This window comes from Cavia porcellus, unplaced genomic scaffold, assembly GCF_034190915.1.
Source record: "Cavia porcellus strain 051 isolate PalLab524CR breed Dunkin Hartley unplaced genomic scaffold, mCavPor4.1 scaffold_21, whole genome shotgun sequence".
Taxonomy (NCBI): domain Eukaryota; kingdom Metazoa; phylum Chordata; class Mammalia; order Rodentia; family Caviidae; genus Cavia; species Cavia porcellus.
In genome coordinates, this window is record NW_026947504.1 from 45,718,129 (window position 1) to 45,734,293 (window position 16,165).

At 39.3% G+C, this 16,165-nt stretch overlaps 1 protein-coding gene across 3 annotated transcripts in view; it reads right to left on the reverse strand.

Annotated features, from left to right (window-relative positions):
- The window catches only part of Lhfpl6 (LHFPL tetraspan subfamily member 6), a 231,935-nt gene that overhangs the window by 23,868 nt on the left and 191,902 nt on the right, over window positions 1-16,165 (reverse strand). For all 3 annotated transcript variants that reach the window (XM_063232660.1, XM_003477437.5, XM_013141245.3), the window contains exon 3: window positions 8,670-8,768. In XM_063232660.1, the coding sequence (XP_063088730.1) occupies window positions 8,670-8,768 (99 nt within the window). The remainder of the gene's footprint in view (window positions 1-8,669; window positions 8,769-16,165) is intronic.

Consider the following 16,165-nt stretch of genomic DNA (forward strand, 5'->3'; position numbering starts at 1 on the left):
ACTCCGAGTGACTGGGAGGCAGGTGTCAAAAAATAGCCGTGAGACACCATCACTGCTGTAAAGATTTTAAATATGGCTAAAACTCAATGCATATTTAACACCTTACTATTAACCAGTTTCCCAAATAGACATCTGATAATAGATTATAAAATACACTTTAAGCCAGTGTACCAAGGTGAGAGATCTCTTCCTGAATTGAGTAACAAACACATTACTGCTTAAAACAGGCAAGTTGGGCTCTGACACAAACTTCAAGGCAGAGCCTCAGCTGCCTTGCCTGCCTGAGCACGAACTAGCCTCATGAGCATTAAGGAGCCTTCTAACTTTAGCCAAAGTGATGTCTGTTCAATTAGACACCACAAAAGCCAATGGGAGGCTCTCTATTATCATCTGTGATAATAGAGGTTTCCATGTGGACCGCAGCACAACCCAGGTCACTCAGCTTGAGAAGCACCCATGAAATACCAAGCCTAAAAAACTCAAAAATTTTAAAAAAAGGAAATGTACTACTTTTACTCCTGGCTTTCGCTAACTGTCCTCCCTGCAACTTGCTAATGAAATATTAGATTTGAGAAGGGAAAGCATGAGTCTGTAGTCAAGAACTAAGGGAGACTTCTCCAGAGACTCTGGGCTGGCCATTGTTCAAATGAGAGTGGGGAAATTTTCTTCCCTAAATGGAAAGTGGAACGAAACAACCCTCATCTTTTCCAGGAGAGAAAAGGTTAGAGTTTTGAGTTGATGACATTGTTCTTAAGACACCAACAGCATAATTTCAACAACAAGACACATGATGGCATCTTAATCAAATTAAATAGCAAAAATGAAAGCAGTAATTACTCAAATTTACTTGGCAAATTAGCAAGACAAATTAATTGAAACACTACTTTTGATCATAAGGATATAATTAGAAGAGTCTTTGGTGGATGAAAGTATCTTTGAGGCATGAATTAAATCAATTGGACAACCCTGATTATAAAGAACTTATGCTTAATGTGTAAATCAAAACTTAATTGCCAGGGAATGTAAGAGGAAGACTAAAGATTGATCAGCAAATATTCATTAAAAATTGTCCTGTCCAAAAGCTTTTCTTATGTGCCAGATATCATGCTACACTATGTATTATCACTTGTCCTGTTTTGTTTTTTCAAAAAGTAATAGATAATATCAGGATTATTAATGGTTACACAGATAAACCATTTCTGAGCCTTTGTCCCCAATCACAAGCTACACGGACTGTAGTCTCACAGAAGAATGATGGGTTGAGGTGTCTTTTCTCCTCAGCCTCCTCTGCAACTTAGAAGTCCTTCAACTTCTCAGTAAAATCCAATTCCAGAAAACTCTGAGCATATCCAAGCTGAACAATAAGAAGCTAATTAGCACATGGCACCCCCTGAAAGCAATTATTTGCTCGAGAGTGGACACAATAGACTTGGCTCCAGTAGAGTAATGAGAGAGACTTCTGTTCCCTCACTGGGGGAGAAGTTCTCTCTCCTTTGGACTTGAACAAAGATGTTCAGAGCCACAAGAGCCAACTGTATTTACAGTCATGGAGAGAACTAGTCTCTGGTTGAAGCCAAATTACAGACAGCACACTGGCAGGCAATTGTAGCCAGAAATGGGTCCTGGATCACATCCTTGAGAGCCTGGATTAGACAAGTCTGCGTCGCGTTGCTGTTCTGGCCTTGCTGTTGTAAACAGACCTTAAATGTTGTCTTCGCTTTAGCTAGTTTGAATCAATTTTTTGTAACCTAACCCCAAAGTCCTTGACTTACATAAATAATTTGTGCCTAAAACACAAATGGAAGAATCATAATTTTGGCGGGTAGAGACTAAAAGTCTACATTCTCAAAAAAATTACTTTTGATTGCAAAGCTAAAGTTCAAGTACTACTGTCAAGGTAAACCACACTTGTAGTGAAGAATTTAGATAGTCTTTACATAGTCTGTTTGGACTTCTGCTTTCCTGTTTTAAAATTATGCAATTTCATAAGTGTTCCTTTATAAAAAATTCAAGGTAAGCAGGGTTACAATCTTTGATTTGTAAAAGTGGGTACTTTTGTAAAATTTCTTCAAGGCTCTGTACTCTGTACACAAATGCTTGATATGTAATCATAGACTTATAAAAATTTAAGGCATGTAATAATAGGTAAATAAAAAACAAATAAATAATAATTCACCACCTTTCTTTCTAATAAAGGGAGGTATTTTTATATTATATTCTTACCATAACACATTTCAATCACAAAGGTAAGATTTTTAGGAAATCTTTTCTTGCCTAGCTAATACTTAGGTTTTCTGACTCAGTTGAAATGTCTTTCTTCTGGGAGATTCTTCCTACCCCCTACTCTAAATATTACTTTGTATGGTTTATCGTGGCTCATCCTCAGGACTAACCGTTTACAGTTTTCCCTGAGAATCCCCATGCATTTACTTAGCCATTGACTGTCACGAGCATTGCTCAGGCAGGTGTCCCTTCAACCAGTCAATTCTTGTTTGCACAAAATACACTTAAACATCTGTGTATTTGTTTCATATTGACTATTTTTTGCATATTTACTATACTATATTTGCCTTTGATGTTTGTTTCTAGTGAAATCTAGTAAGTTCTGATTATTTTCATTTACTAATTCATGTTTACCTGTGAAAAATAACCTATAATTTTGTGATACAATCTATAAAAGCTCTGGTCATAAGTACATTAGATGAAATCTCTATATTTCTTCAGGACTCGGTGATATTCTTATACAACACAAAATGGACATACTTGGGACCTTGAGACCAAATAGAAAAGAAGTTTCAAATTATTTGCAAAAGAAAAAGTGCAAAAAAGGAGGAACAGTCTACATTTTGAAATGGAAAGACAAAAAAAAAAAAAAGAACTCTCCATATTGTTAATTATTCGTCATACAGAAATAATAGAACTAGAAAGAAGAAATGAAACTACAGTACTTCTAATAGTGGCCAATGATTGTACCAATTGTATGGATCGTGCTGACAGAGTTTACCTAGACCTAACAAGCTAGCCTGTAATTGAAAATTGAGGAAACATATTACTATAAAATATTTCTGCACCTTCTTGACCAAACAATACAGAACTTACTTGTTATTTATTCAAAACCAGGGAGTTCAAAAAGTCATTTACAATCTAGATTAGGTTTAATAGATCAAATAACTGACCAATGTGACAGTGTAAAGTATGTTGCTCAAAGAAATGCAAAAATACAATAAGAACTCAGAAAGAGACTAGATACAACTGTCCAAATTTTAATGTTGCATTGGGTATTGAATGATGTAAAATATACTTCACACAGAAAAATTATTGAATAATTTGATGAAATTGTCATTTTTAAATTTCCTGTGATAGTATCTTATAAAAATTAATAAAAAACTAAGCAACTTTGGGTCATCCTGTATTTAAATAATTGGCAAGTGGTTAAAACCTGTTCTAACAGGAAAGCAGTACAGAAAGCAAGCTCCTTCCTGGCTCTGCTCCCTGCCCTCCCTGCAGCCTGTCCCACCCTGCTCCCCTAAAACATGAGCCTTCACTCCCTACCTCCCTACCACCTAAACAATCTTGAGGACTCAGCTAAGAAAAACAACTCCTTGGGAAGCTCCTGGCCTGCTCGGATGATACTGAGTTGAGATAAAGTAACTCAGCTAGTAACTACTTGCTTTTAGCTGTAAGGGAAAAGTAGACCACAAACACGACCCAGTAAGGAGTGAATTACTGTATGTCAGCAATGCTAGACGGTCCTAAGGATGGCAGGCTTCAGGGGTGACTGATCCAAGGCGGGTTCCTGTGCCCACTTTTGCCCTCCTCTGCTGCTTACTTTCACCACCCCACTTAATCAGAAGGGCTGCCAGGTGAGGGAGAGATGGCTTCTGGTGCCGCTCCTCTGCATGGGACCCCTGCTTCAGAAGCCGCTGGGAACATCTCTTTTCTTCTGTCTCAAAGGCACTGACAGGCTCCCTGAACCCTTCTCATCCTGTTCTAGGGTGAGGAGTGTGGCTGACCAAGCTTGATTGGCAGTGTTTGACAGCTCTCTTTTCTTGTGCCTGAGATACAATACCTGATACTCAAGATTAAAGGAGAAAAAGTTTCTTTCAGCTTACAGCTTACAGAGGTTTCAATCTATTGGTGAACTAATTTAGTATTATACCCCCTTAATCCCAGCCAGATGCTGATCCCATCCAGAAGCTGGATGAAGTTTTAGGGGGGCATCTATATACAATCCATAACACCACCGTATGTCCCACTCCCACTCAACAAGAGATTGTGGTATAGTATTAGGCAGCACATTTGGGTAAGTGGATAAGGCTGCTCAGTGCAGGGTCTCCCACTACCTAAAGTCTGACCAGTATCCTTAGAGGTTGGAAGACGATTTCTGGTGTGCTGGAAGTATTTTCTGCTGGAAATCAGACATTGGCATGCGATGACCCTACTGCCTATTGCTGTGAGTAAAATTTCATTGAGACAGAGCCACGTGTCCGTACGTGCACTGATTGTTCTTCATGCTACAACTGCACAATTGAGCAGTTGAACCAGAGCATATGGTTTGCAAAGCTGAAGATATTTAATATCTGGAACTTTAGTGAAATACTTGCAACTCTGTTTAAACTCACCAACTAATGTGGAAAAAAGTCAGCAAGTCAACCACAATGCCCATTTTTGGAGCATCTGAGACATCCTGTCTAGCATTCTTCATGTGCTTATTATCTATTTGGGTATCTGCCTTTGTGGCTAGTTTTAAGTCCCCTGAGAGCAATGAAGGCTGTCTTTTTTTTTTTTTAATTCATTATTGATGCCACATCCTCAGCACCTTGCATAGGTATGGGACACTGTGAGTAGTCCAGACATATTTCTTGGCTGAATCACTGAAGTGGATACACTCCTTAAATAATCTGCCATGTAGGAACAAAAGCAAGTTTTCTTTCAGGATGCTCTGGCCAAAAGAGTAACATTTCACAAATAGCATGCCAAAGCTGGAAATGTAACTCAGTGGTAAAATGTTAGAATAGTATGTGCAAAGCTCTGGGTTCAATTCCTAGTATTGGGTGTGGAGGTGGAGGAACCCTAAACAAAAAATAGTATGCCTAGAAAGTGACCTATATTCCACACTAAGTGGCGGGGGGGGGGGGTATGAGCTTTACTAACAGTAACATTTTCCATGCCTCAGGAGAAAGACGTGCCCACACAATGTCTCCTTTGAGAGAAACTAGAAATAAACTCAAGTGTTTTGGTTACTTTTCTCTCATTGCTGGGACAAAATATCCAACATCCCAAATTAAGGAAGAAAAGATTTATTTAGCTCATAATTTGTGGAGGTTTCAGTCCATAATCATCTAGCTCCAAGGCAGGGTAGCATGGCACCAGTGCAGCTATTTAGGGTGGCAAAGCACTAAAGGCAACAGGAGCAAAAAGGGCATAAAGGCAAAAAGGAAAAGCATACATCCTTCCTTCCCTTGTATTGTATGCTGGCTCCCCACCCCTGGGCAGGTGCAGCACTCACACCACCAGTCCCAGAGCAAGACAATCAACCAATCACTAGATTCAGTCAACTCCATGACTACATGAGACTTGGGGTAACATCCAAACATAAACCATAACACTCAGATTATCAAAAGTGGCCAAGGCAGAGTGTGGCTGCAGCAAACCACATGCGGCTACTGAATGTGGGGCCTCATAAAAAAGAATGTTTGTCCTGAAATTGATGGTGTGGCACCTTCACAGGGCCAGACTGGCTTGCCAACAATATTCTCAGTGCCGTATCAGTTTAGCTCCATCAATTATGACTTCATTAATCAACCAATGATCAGCCTTTACCACTGTTCAGGAAAACAGAAACAAACTTTCAAGGAAAGAAATGCAAGAAGATAGATAGGGCAGGCCTGCTGATACCACCTGGGCACTAGTTATGTTTTCCTTGGTGAGAGAAGACGAGAGAGTACACAAAAGTAATAACTGAGAGAAACAGAAATGCATTTCATTTTCTCTATAGATGATGCCAGATTTCTTCCTCTTCTCATCAAACAGAAGAGAAATATAAAAACACATGGGTAGGAATGAAAGCTATTATAGTTTCCAGAATTGTTAAAATGACTTTAGTGAGTTTAACAATGCAAGAAGTTATGACTGATAGTGAAAATGCAAGTGTTTGAGGTAGGTTTAAATTTGACATTCAAATTTTTAATCCACAGTGTGGAGACAATGCAAAATACCAGGGTGCACAAATGAAGACTGCAACCACAGGCCCTGAGTTTCATTATAATCTGCTAATTAATACAGCCATGCACAATAAGAACAAGTCAGTGAGAACAGGATTCTAATCAAGTTGGGGCCTGTGTTAAACAGCCAAGAATGCCTTAAACACCAGGGAAAGAAAAATGCCACGTACCACGTTAAAATTCTCTCTCCCTTGTAAATGTTTCCACTCCAAAAAAAATGTTTGCAGGCAACTTTGTGCCAGCATTCTATCTTGTTTCTACATTTCTCGAAACCACTAAGGTAATCCAGACTTAGAGAAGCCTTGTCCTTATAGAGGAGAGAAATGGCAGAGGAAAATCTATTTTTTATCCATGCAAATTAGGTGATATTTGAAAAATCTTCTTTCCTATCAAAAGACAGAACTCTTTTTGAAGAATCTAGGATGGTTGTCATCCACCAAGTCAAATAAGAATTGCATCCTTTTCAAATTTACAGACCTTTGTTATGCTATCACTTCTATTTTCCTCATCATTTTAACAGAAAAATAAGCCATAGTTATTCTAACATAAAAAGTCAAAAAGAATGATTTTGGATATAGTAACACTACCATTGGACCAATTCCTTCTAAATTTTTCTTCTTGGAGTGAAATGATTCATGTGAAGAGGACAACCTAAGTTAGTAACTTGCTGTGCACTAAGTGTCAGAAACTTTGTCCAACCATACAGTAGGGAAAATATATTTGCCATCACTGGCAGTAGTGAGCTTTAGGGTCCTAATGCTTTAGGGTCACTTATGGTATCCCCAAATATGGCATCTTGGCATTTAAAAAAACAGCAGAAGCAGGAAGGTCTCTCTGACCTTTTCTACACTTTTTCCTAGGAAGAACTGTGTGGACTTCTCTTAAAGCAGGACACGAGATCTTCACATGGGAGGGGACCTCCCTATACTTGGAGGAAAGGAACATTCTCAACTCAAAAGATGCAGGGATGCAGAAAAGAATCCAAAGAAATAGGTCTTGCTAAGTTTCCCGACCACTAAATCACCCACCCTTGGTCCAGTGACTGTCAAATTCCTCATTAAATCTTTAGGACAAACACATGAGGTTTGCCGTTGATCAGACCTGTTTCTTTATAAATGTTTTCATGTCATGAAAAACTTGTTTTAAATAAATTTGTATACTTTTCTCTTGTTAATTTGTCTTTTTGCCATCCAAGTACTAACCAGGCCTGACCCTGCTTAGCTTCTGAGATCAGATGAGACTGGGCGCGTTCAGGGTGCTATGGGTCTTTTTCAAACTCAGGGGGCCTCACCCTGGAACCTACAATGGTGAGGATCATGTAGTCCTTTCCTGCACACCAGTGTGTTTCATGGGTTCTTATTCTTTGATCCATCACACCAACTCTACAAAAACACCCTAAGAAAATAATTCAGCAGAGACAATACCCACATTATTTAAATAGCTCATTACAGTAAGGCTTAAAACAGTAGAAACTAGAAGAGACTACATGGCCAACTCGAACAAGCTAAGATGTGGCTAAGTAATTGTAGGTTTATTACTTAAGTGAAACACCACTCAACTATACACATTACAATGGTGCACGTGACATATCACGTCACTGATGTTTTATAAGTTGTAAGGCAGTGTATACTGGGGCTACAAGGAGAGAATGTCCACAATTTTCTCATTAGTACACAGCAAAGCAAATTAATGAGGTATTCTTCAGGAACGCACAAACTTACTTATTCAATCCTGGCTTTGCGGAGGCACCGTGCGTTCCCACTGCTGGGGCTCTGCGGTTCCCTGACAAGGTTTTCCCATCCCAGGCCTTGGTCCTCTGGTTGTACTCTTTTCCCTGCTTCTGTGTATTCCTAATAGTCCACACACACTACTTGGGTCAAGACCCGGCTCCATTCTTATTCCTTTCACAATCAGCTTTTTACCCTAGAAGGAAATAGTTTCGGATTCTTTTCTCCTTACTGATATTCCCTTCACTGCTTTGTTTTCCTTTTCTTCTCAGGAAGACTGCAATTCTACAAAGAGAGCTTTTCTTAGCACACGAGATTATTAATAATCATATGATTTTGAATGAGTTAATCAATGAACGTAAAGTCTATGTCTCATCTTTGCATAGACAAATACAAATCATAGTGTTGGGCAAACAGTAGATAATCAATAATTCTTCATTGAAAAAAATATTATTCCAGATGTTTTTCTTTATCATCCTGTTTCCACTTCTAGGAAGAATCATTTATGAATTTTCATAATTGTTCTTTTTTGAGATAGGGTCTCATTTTATAGTTCAGGCTAGCCTTGAGCTCTCTATGTATCCTAGGTTGGCCTCAAACTTGGAGGAATCCTCCTGCCTCAGCTTCCTGAGTGTTGGGATTACAGGCATGCACCACCACGCCTGGCTGAGATATGGATTTTTTTCTGATTGGAGAGCCATCTATGGCAAGAACTTACCCAAGTCAAACTGGCCAGAAATGTAGCCACAAGTCTGCCGAACCTCCTCACTGTCCCAGCCCAGCGGGTAGAGGGCACAGCCAGCACCAATCAACAAGCCTGCCAAGAGATAAGACAAGAGGGCTTTAGCAGTGTGTCTCTGCATCCCTGGATAAAGAGGATGAGAGAACCAGCATTTCACAGTATACCAAAACCACTGTGCCTGCTTTTTGAAAGCACCAGCTTAAACGTCCATAAACAATCTAAAGTCACTTTGGCTCTAGGAACAATATCAAGTCTGCTTAAAAGGAGGAGAAAAAATTAAAAAACAAAAACAAAAACAAAAACATGACAGCTCAGTTTGCTTCCAGCTTCGCCTTTTAAAAGCATTAAAAGCTTTGGAAACCCTGTTTAGGAAACACAATCCACAAACTTTCAAATCACTCTTGTTAAAGCATACAAAATCTACCACTGATCCATGTAAACAAGTAATTCAAAAGCAAGTGACAGTGCTAATAGCTTACCTTTCATCATTCATTATATTTTTGTTTCCAACTTAAGATTCACAATAGAATATTTCAGTGTTATCAAATCATACCAGGGATAGAAGGAACAAAAAAGATTTTCATGAACCACTCCAGCAGGCTGATTGAACCTGTGAACTGTATTGCCCGTTCTGTGCTTGGCTGGGAATCACAGAATCGCCTCACAGCTAAGGAATACTCGAAGACAAAGACACACTGTAATCTACATCCTCCTTGCAGCCAAAACCAAAGGATTTAAGCATGAGACAGAAGGAAGAGATGGCTTTATCTGAACACAACTTAAGCTATTATTGTGGAGGACACTGTGCTGACAGCTTTGGATTAACCAGTCTCCTTTTGCATCAAAGCCTAATATAGTTTCACAAGACCCTAAAAGAGAGTTAACCACTCAAGATTTGAATCCAAGGGTTAATCTGAAAGTAAGATCTTGTTATGTCAATCAGCAAGCATTTTCATCAATGTGCTGAGGCAATTGGAGGATGAGCACAGTGCGAAGGGTGAGAATGTGGATTACCAGACGCAAATGGGAAAACCCATTAATACCGGAAGGTGGAGCCAGGGCTCCAAACGCATCTAGAAAACTTCAGTTTATGCACTGAGTCCCTTCTAGGCCTCTTTTGTCCCACTTCCCAGCAGCAGTGAGTGGCTTTAGCGCCAGTAATTTTTTTTTCTTCCCAGGCATCTAAGGCCAAGTTGCTTTCTACCACTTCCTTGACCACCATTAAGATATATAGATCCCCAAGAAGAGATAACTCCTTTGTGGAACATTCCTTTCCTACCCTGTCACTCCTCCCCTCAGCCTGTGCCTTGGTTTACAAGATAAAAACCATCTAATGGGAAGCAGTCTCAATTCAAGGGAGGGCCCAGAATCACGGAAACTACAAGTTATTAATCCCAGGATATCCTATATGCAACTCTATGAAGATGAATTGTGTTGAAGCTGAAGAATAATCCAGAAAGCAGTGATAAGAAGATTTTCTGATGAGACAAAATCCTTTGTGGCCAGCTCCCTTTGGCCATTACTCCAGGGAGAAAATCCGTAGCATTCCGAAGATGATTCCAATCTAATTTTATCCATTATCACGTAAAGAGATGGTTCCTGAGCGTGTCACACCCTGTGTAAATTGAATTTCATGAATGCTTAATAAACAATGTGTTATCATTTCTTTGACAGTTCTTAACAGGTAATCGGCCAGTGGTTCTGTAAGTGGCAGGACATTTGACTGTCACAGTTCTTTGCAGAATCCTGGACTGTCTCTGTACTACTATGAAATGTAGATTTAATCATATACACTAGAGATAATTTTGTACCTAAGAAATGTATGTTATGTGTTTGAGTTAAAAATGCCATGAACATATGCCCACATTTAAAAAAATTAGGCAGTCAATTATTTCATCTGAATTTTCATATTAATATTTATTTAGCCTTTATTTGTTTCATCATCTGTGATTGTTTGCTAGCAGGCAAGATACTATAGACTCGAAAGTTCTGAGAAAGATTTCCAGGAGAAAAGCATATAATGTACACCGATCAAGCTAATGGACTGTCAAAATTTTTAGAATCTGTAGGTAAACATCACTGTTATCTTTCTATCATTACTGATTACTGTGGTGAGAGGGAGATTTTCCAAACCTGCATCAAGTATCTATTAGCAACTGAACAGAATCTGACCACCTCCAACTCCATCAGATAGTTATGCTAACAAGCAGTTCACGTAAAATTCTCAGCACACAATAAACAAAATGAAAATCAGATGGGAGGCTTAAAGAAACTTCTTGTCAGATTAAGCAAGAATATTTTCCATTAAGTGTCAGGGAAGGATGCACGGAAGGATGCTGTGTTCTCACAGCACTGTCAGCAGTATCATAGCTACATGCAGGCATTTAAATTAGCTAATTAAAATTAAATAAAATTCAAAAATTCTATTCCTCGGTTGCTCTGGCCACTTTTAAATATTCAAAAACTATGTGGCTACTATATGGAACAAGGACAAATACAGATCATTTTCATAATCACACAAAGTTTTATTGCAGAGGGTAGTTGAAGACCTAAGACACACTTCAAAAGGACGCTAGGCTTCAGACTTGTATTCTGTGAGTGATATTGCTTGTAAATAATGAAAGTCACCCCCACTCTTTCAGAATCCTTTTTTCTGAATAGAAATAGAAGCCATGAAGCTATATTCTCTAAACTCTCCTGTTGATAGTTTTGCATCATATTGTGTCCATGAGAAGACTTTAGTGGCATTTAAAGGTGAGAGAGATAAAGCATTATTCCTTACTGGCCCCTACAGCCATGGGCCAGGGTTTGTGCAGACAGCAGACATCTGTGGAGCATCTGAGAGTGGCCTCCAGGTTCCCTTTTTCATCACCCACTGAGTGCACATCATGAGCTTCTCTAGATCCTGATTTCCTGAATTCTTCAAAGTATCCTCTGGGACCTTCATTTCCAAGGTCTTCTAGTAAGTATGTAAAATTTTAAGTCCCTGGGCCACACCCCTTCCTAGCTGAATTATTTTGAATGCTCATTGGCCAGACTTTGACTGGCACATGCTCAGAGCATGCAAGGACAGAGAGGTCCCCATACACCTCTTTATATTCTACCATATTTTTTGAACATTCTCCATATCCTCAATTAGAATTTTCTCTAATGCAATTTATGCTAATTATTAAACCTCTGGGGCAAGTATAAATAGTGATATTGGAAGGTTTTTGCCTGGAACCATCTCTGTAGTCTGGTGCCTCATTAGGGAATTTAATGTGCTAATTAACCTCTCTAGGAATGCAGACTTCTAAAGAAGATACTTCAAAAGTTAACTAACTGCCACTGGGATGTGGACTGAAGTTAACTAGAATTTTATGCTCTACACTGAAAGTACCACATTGCAAAGCAGAGATAACTAAATGTGAAATGAGGATAGTTTTAAATAAAGAAATGTGTAGTTGTCCAGTTTTAGCACTGTTAAACTTTAATCCCTATTGTGGAAATTAATATTTTATGGATGGAATAGTTTAGGAATCTTTGAAATAGATTCCATTTGGGTTTATACTGAATGCTGAAGTGAGGCTTACAGAATATTCTAGAACGTGAAGTGATAACCCAAATGGTACCTCAGTGACCCGACAGGTTCTAATGGTTCTGGAAAATAAATGACTGGAAAATAAATGGCTCAACCAGAATCCTTAGCTCACAAATTTAGTATCGTTTATAGGAATTGTCTTTCTTAGTTTAGTGTTGTTTATATGGATTTTCTTTATTTATTAGGTTTATAAGCCTTGTGGTTACCATGGGGGCTTAATTTTAAGAAGGTGCTAAGAGACATGAGTTGCTGGAGAAAGTATATTTGCAACAGGCTCACTCTCTTGCAGTTAAAAAGCAATCTGTGTAATGATAAAGATTGCAATGTCAGGGTCAGGAGTAAATCACAATTTGTATATTGGCTGGATTTTTAGTTTTCACTCAGCATCGTTACTGAAATCAGCTACTCAAAAGGCAACAGAACAATGAGGCAAGAAGTCTCAGGATTGTAGAGGTGATGTCTTTTTTTAAAAAAGGAAAAAAAAAAAAACAATAATCCAAAGAATGACTTAATGATTTTAAAATTTAAAACAATGCATTTTAATAATGCATTGATGATTAGGGCCATTTCATTCTGAGTATCTAGGGTTTGGGGCTCATTCTGTTCAAGGACAGTTAAAATATTCTAAGAGCCAAGACAGTGGACTGATCTTCAAGGAGACGCTAATGTTCGCGGAAAAAGATGGCACATGTAAATGTAAAGAGGTGGATGCTCAGTGTTGTACAGTAATACTGTTATAAAAGTATTCTTTAGCCCTGCACGAGCTCCTGCGTCTGAATCCTACTGTGCATACACTCTGCCCATCCATAAAGCCACCTGGGGGACAGTTTCTAGTCGTTCCTTTAGTTTTCACAAAATGCTACTAATATCCACCATGATCCTAATTATTTCTTAGAGGTTGAGCATGGAGTCTGAAGTGTAAAGAACTGAATAGTCCAAGAACAATTCTGGGGCTGGGAATTTTCCCTTCTGCAAAACTCTTTCTATTCAAACTCAGCACTTAACACTTAGCCAGTGGAATATTAACATAACAATTCGGCTCCTGCCAAGAAGGCAAAACAAACCGCTAGTCAGCCAATGCCAATTACTCCCCACAGGTGGTAAGAATAGAGTCCTAATGTTAAACTTATAAAGACTTACTTTTTCCAGGCTACCCTTGAAAGTTTTTATGTGATCTCACTTTTTCTTTCCATGACTATTGCTCCATTCTTTTCCCACAGTTTATTATTTTTTTATAGCTTGACTTTCCACCCATCACCCCATCAGCAGTCACACTGGCATTTCTCATCAACTTCTCTTTTATGTTTTTTGTGTACTTTTATCCTTCTTCTAGTTCCTTTATCTTTCTTTCTGTGGCAAGCACCGAGGGAAATTGTTTTCTTTACTGTTCTCATGAAAGCTGCTCAATCCTGTAGCCTGTTATCTAGACCTCTCTTTGGAAGGGGTTGGCAAGTTTCCATCTCCAAGTCTCCATATGCTAATTCATGTACACCATATTCTTCCATTTTCACCCCAGATAAGGGCTCTTTTACAAACTGTAATAACAAAGCAAGTTCAACGGTGGGGAGGAAACTAAAGGATAGGCCAGTATTAGAACTCTTAAGATCTTGAAAATGCAAATTTTTTAATTTTTATTTTTTGAAAATGTATTCTACTACAATAAGGAGGCTTGGCGAGGCTCTAGTGAGCTATACTTCCTTTCAAAGTGCTTTCTGGAAACTGAGGCACAGATGTGAAAGGCTTGTATAAGACACTGAGCTTAAACTAATCCCAAGGCTCCAGGATTCCAGCCCTAGGCTCCTTTTCACTATCATGATTCTACTCCAGGGTCACACGCTTACCGCCTGGTGCTAACCTCAATCAGGGACATGCTGGCTAACTTCACATTTGTCTTTAAGGTCTGAGGTCTTGTGCCTACTACTGAGTAACTGATGTGCTAACGCCGAGCCTCCACACAGCTGGTGAGAGTCATGCTGCCAACAGCTCTGGCACCCTGGCCAGTTTCAAAGGCATTTCTGATGTGGAGATCCTGACTTACTGCATCTGCTATTGGCTCTTTGAATATATCTGAGCTTTTTAATCTCTGCAAAGTGAATCCTTCCTCTGTGAGATATTCTCACTCCTTATCTTAAGGCTCAAACACTACTATGACAATACTGGCTTTTAAAGTCTAGAAGCCTAGATATACAGTCTGGTATCCCAGCAGTGAGCTGTGGAGTTCTCTCCTGCCCCTCTTGGGAGTTCCCTTTTGGAAACACCTCATGATTCTTTGAAGGCTCATTAAATTGCCAGACACTCAGCCCTGTTTGCCTGTATTTAACTTACTCGTTCACAATATCTGACATATTAAATAGTAGTAACATAATTACTTGGTACTTACTGAAGCTTCTGAAAACTTCTGCAATAGTTATATAATAGTATAAAATATGAATTGCCTCTATTTTACAGGTACAGGAACTGAAAGTTAGAGACGCGGATCTCTACTCCGAAAGCTACGAAGTGGTGGTTTGCGGACCACATATCCGGTGTGCATGAGTACTGGGCCCCTGGTGCTCCTAACCTCTCTCTTCCAATGCCTCCCACATCACCATCCTGACTGGGTTTTCCTTCGCAGAGAAGGATGAATGGGAGGAAGATCAAGACGAAGTTCAGGCCACCATTTTTCCAAGACTGACTGTGCTTTAGCTGCAGGGAACACTCCCACTCTTGCCTGTAATCAAAGACAAAGGACAGGCTCTTTGGAGCTTTGCAAGGCCCCCTCTCCTGGGTGCCCGTGCCTGTCACTCTAAATGAAAGCTCTGGGGCACAAAGACTTCTATCCACGGACAGCACCTGCAGGTATCAAAATGAGCAAAGAGTTCTTTATGATCAGAAATCTTTCTAAGCTCTAAAATAGAAAACAGAAAGAGGGCTGCTTCCTAACTGTCCAAAATACTTTTACTAATTTACAATAAGATTATTTCTTTGCTGAAAATGCCTTGCAGAAGACACCAGACTTTGGGCTTGCTTGCTTTCTTTCTTTCTTTCTTTCTTTCCTTTCTTCTTTCTTTCTCTCTCTCTCTTCCTTTCTTTCTCTTTCCCTCCTTCTTTCCTTTCTTCTTTTTTTTACTTTGGGTTTTCATAAAATGTTTTTCAAAACAGCTCATTGACTTTCATTTCTTTTCTTTTTCCAGCTCCTGTGACAGAAGACATGAAAGGCAGATACAGTATGTTAGGCACTTGAGTACCTGCTCTTTAGCTCAAAGCAAAAATCCCCAAGCTAATTTCAGCCATGAGTGACTTGTCATCTTTTCTCTTTCTAGGATCCCAGGCAACTATTAGTAGAAAAAAAATTAAGTTGTTTCAAACAATGAAACTCTGGGGAACAAGTGGCAATTTGTATATGACGATTTTCTGGCAAACTTCATCATATGGAAAGTTATATCTTTCTAATGGCAGTAGCTACAAGCACCTGAATTCCATACATTTCTTTAGGATTCACCTTTCCTTGTGTACCAAACAGGGGAAATACCTTCCTTTTGGAGAGTATTACAAAGATTCAATGAGACGGTATTTGTAAAGAGGCTGGCACCAAACTTCAGTAAGTCAACAAATGGTGTTTATTGTTAAATACCAGGTATTGTGCTACACATAGGAGGAAGAGGTCTTCAATTGGTTCAGACCAATACATGATATTGATCCAGGCCTTTTCCCCTGGATGATGAGAAGCAGGGAGGGCCCCAGCAAGAGCAATCCTAAAACTGTGAGCCAGCAGTTCACCTTGGCCATTGAAACCTACAGAAAGTAAGGGAAAGTGAAGGAGCCGGGCCTGGGGGTCCTTCTCAGTAGAGCAAAGGCTTAAAGGTTAGTCTACTCAGGCCATGATGAGACTTGGTTCCTTCTGCTCCACCCA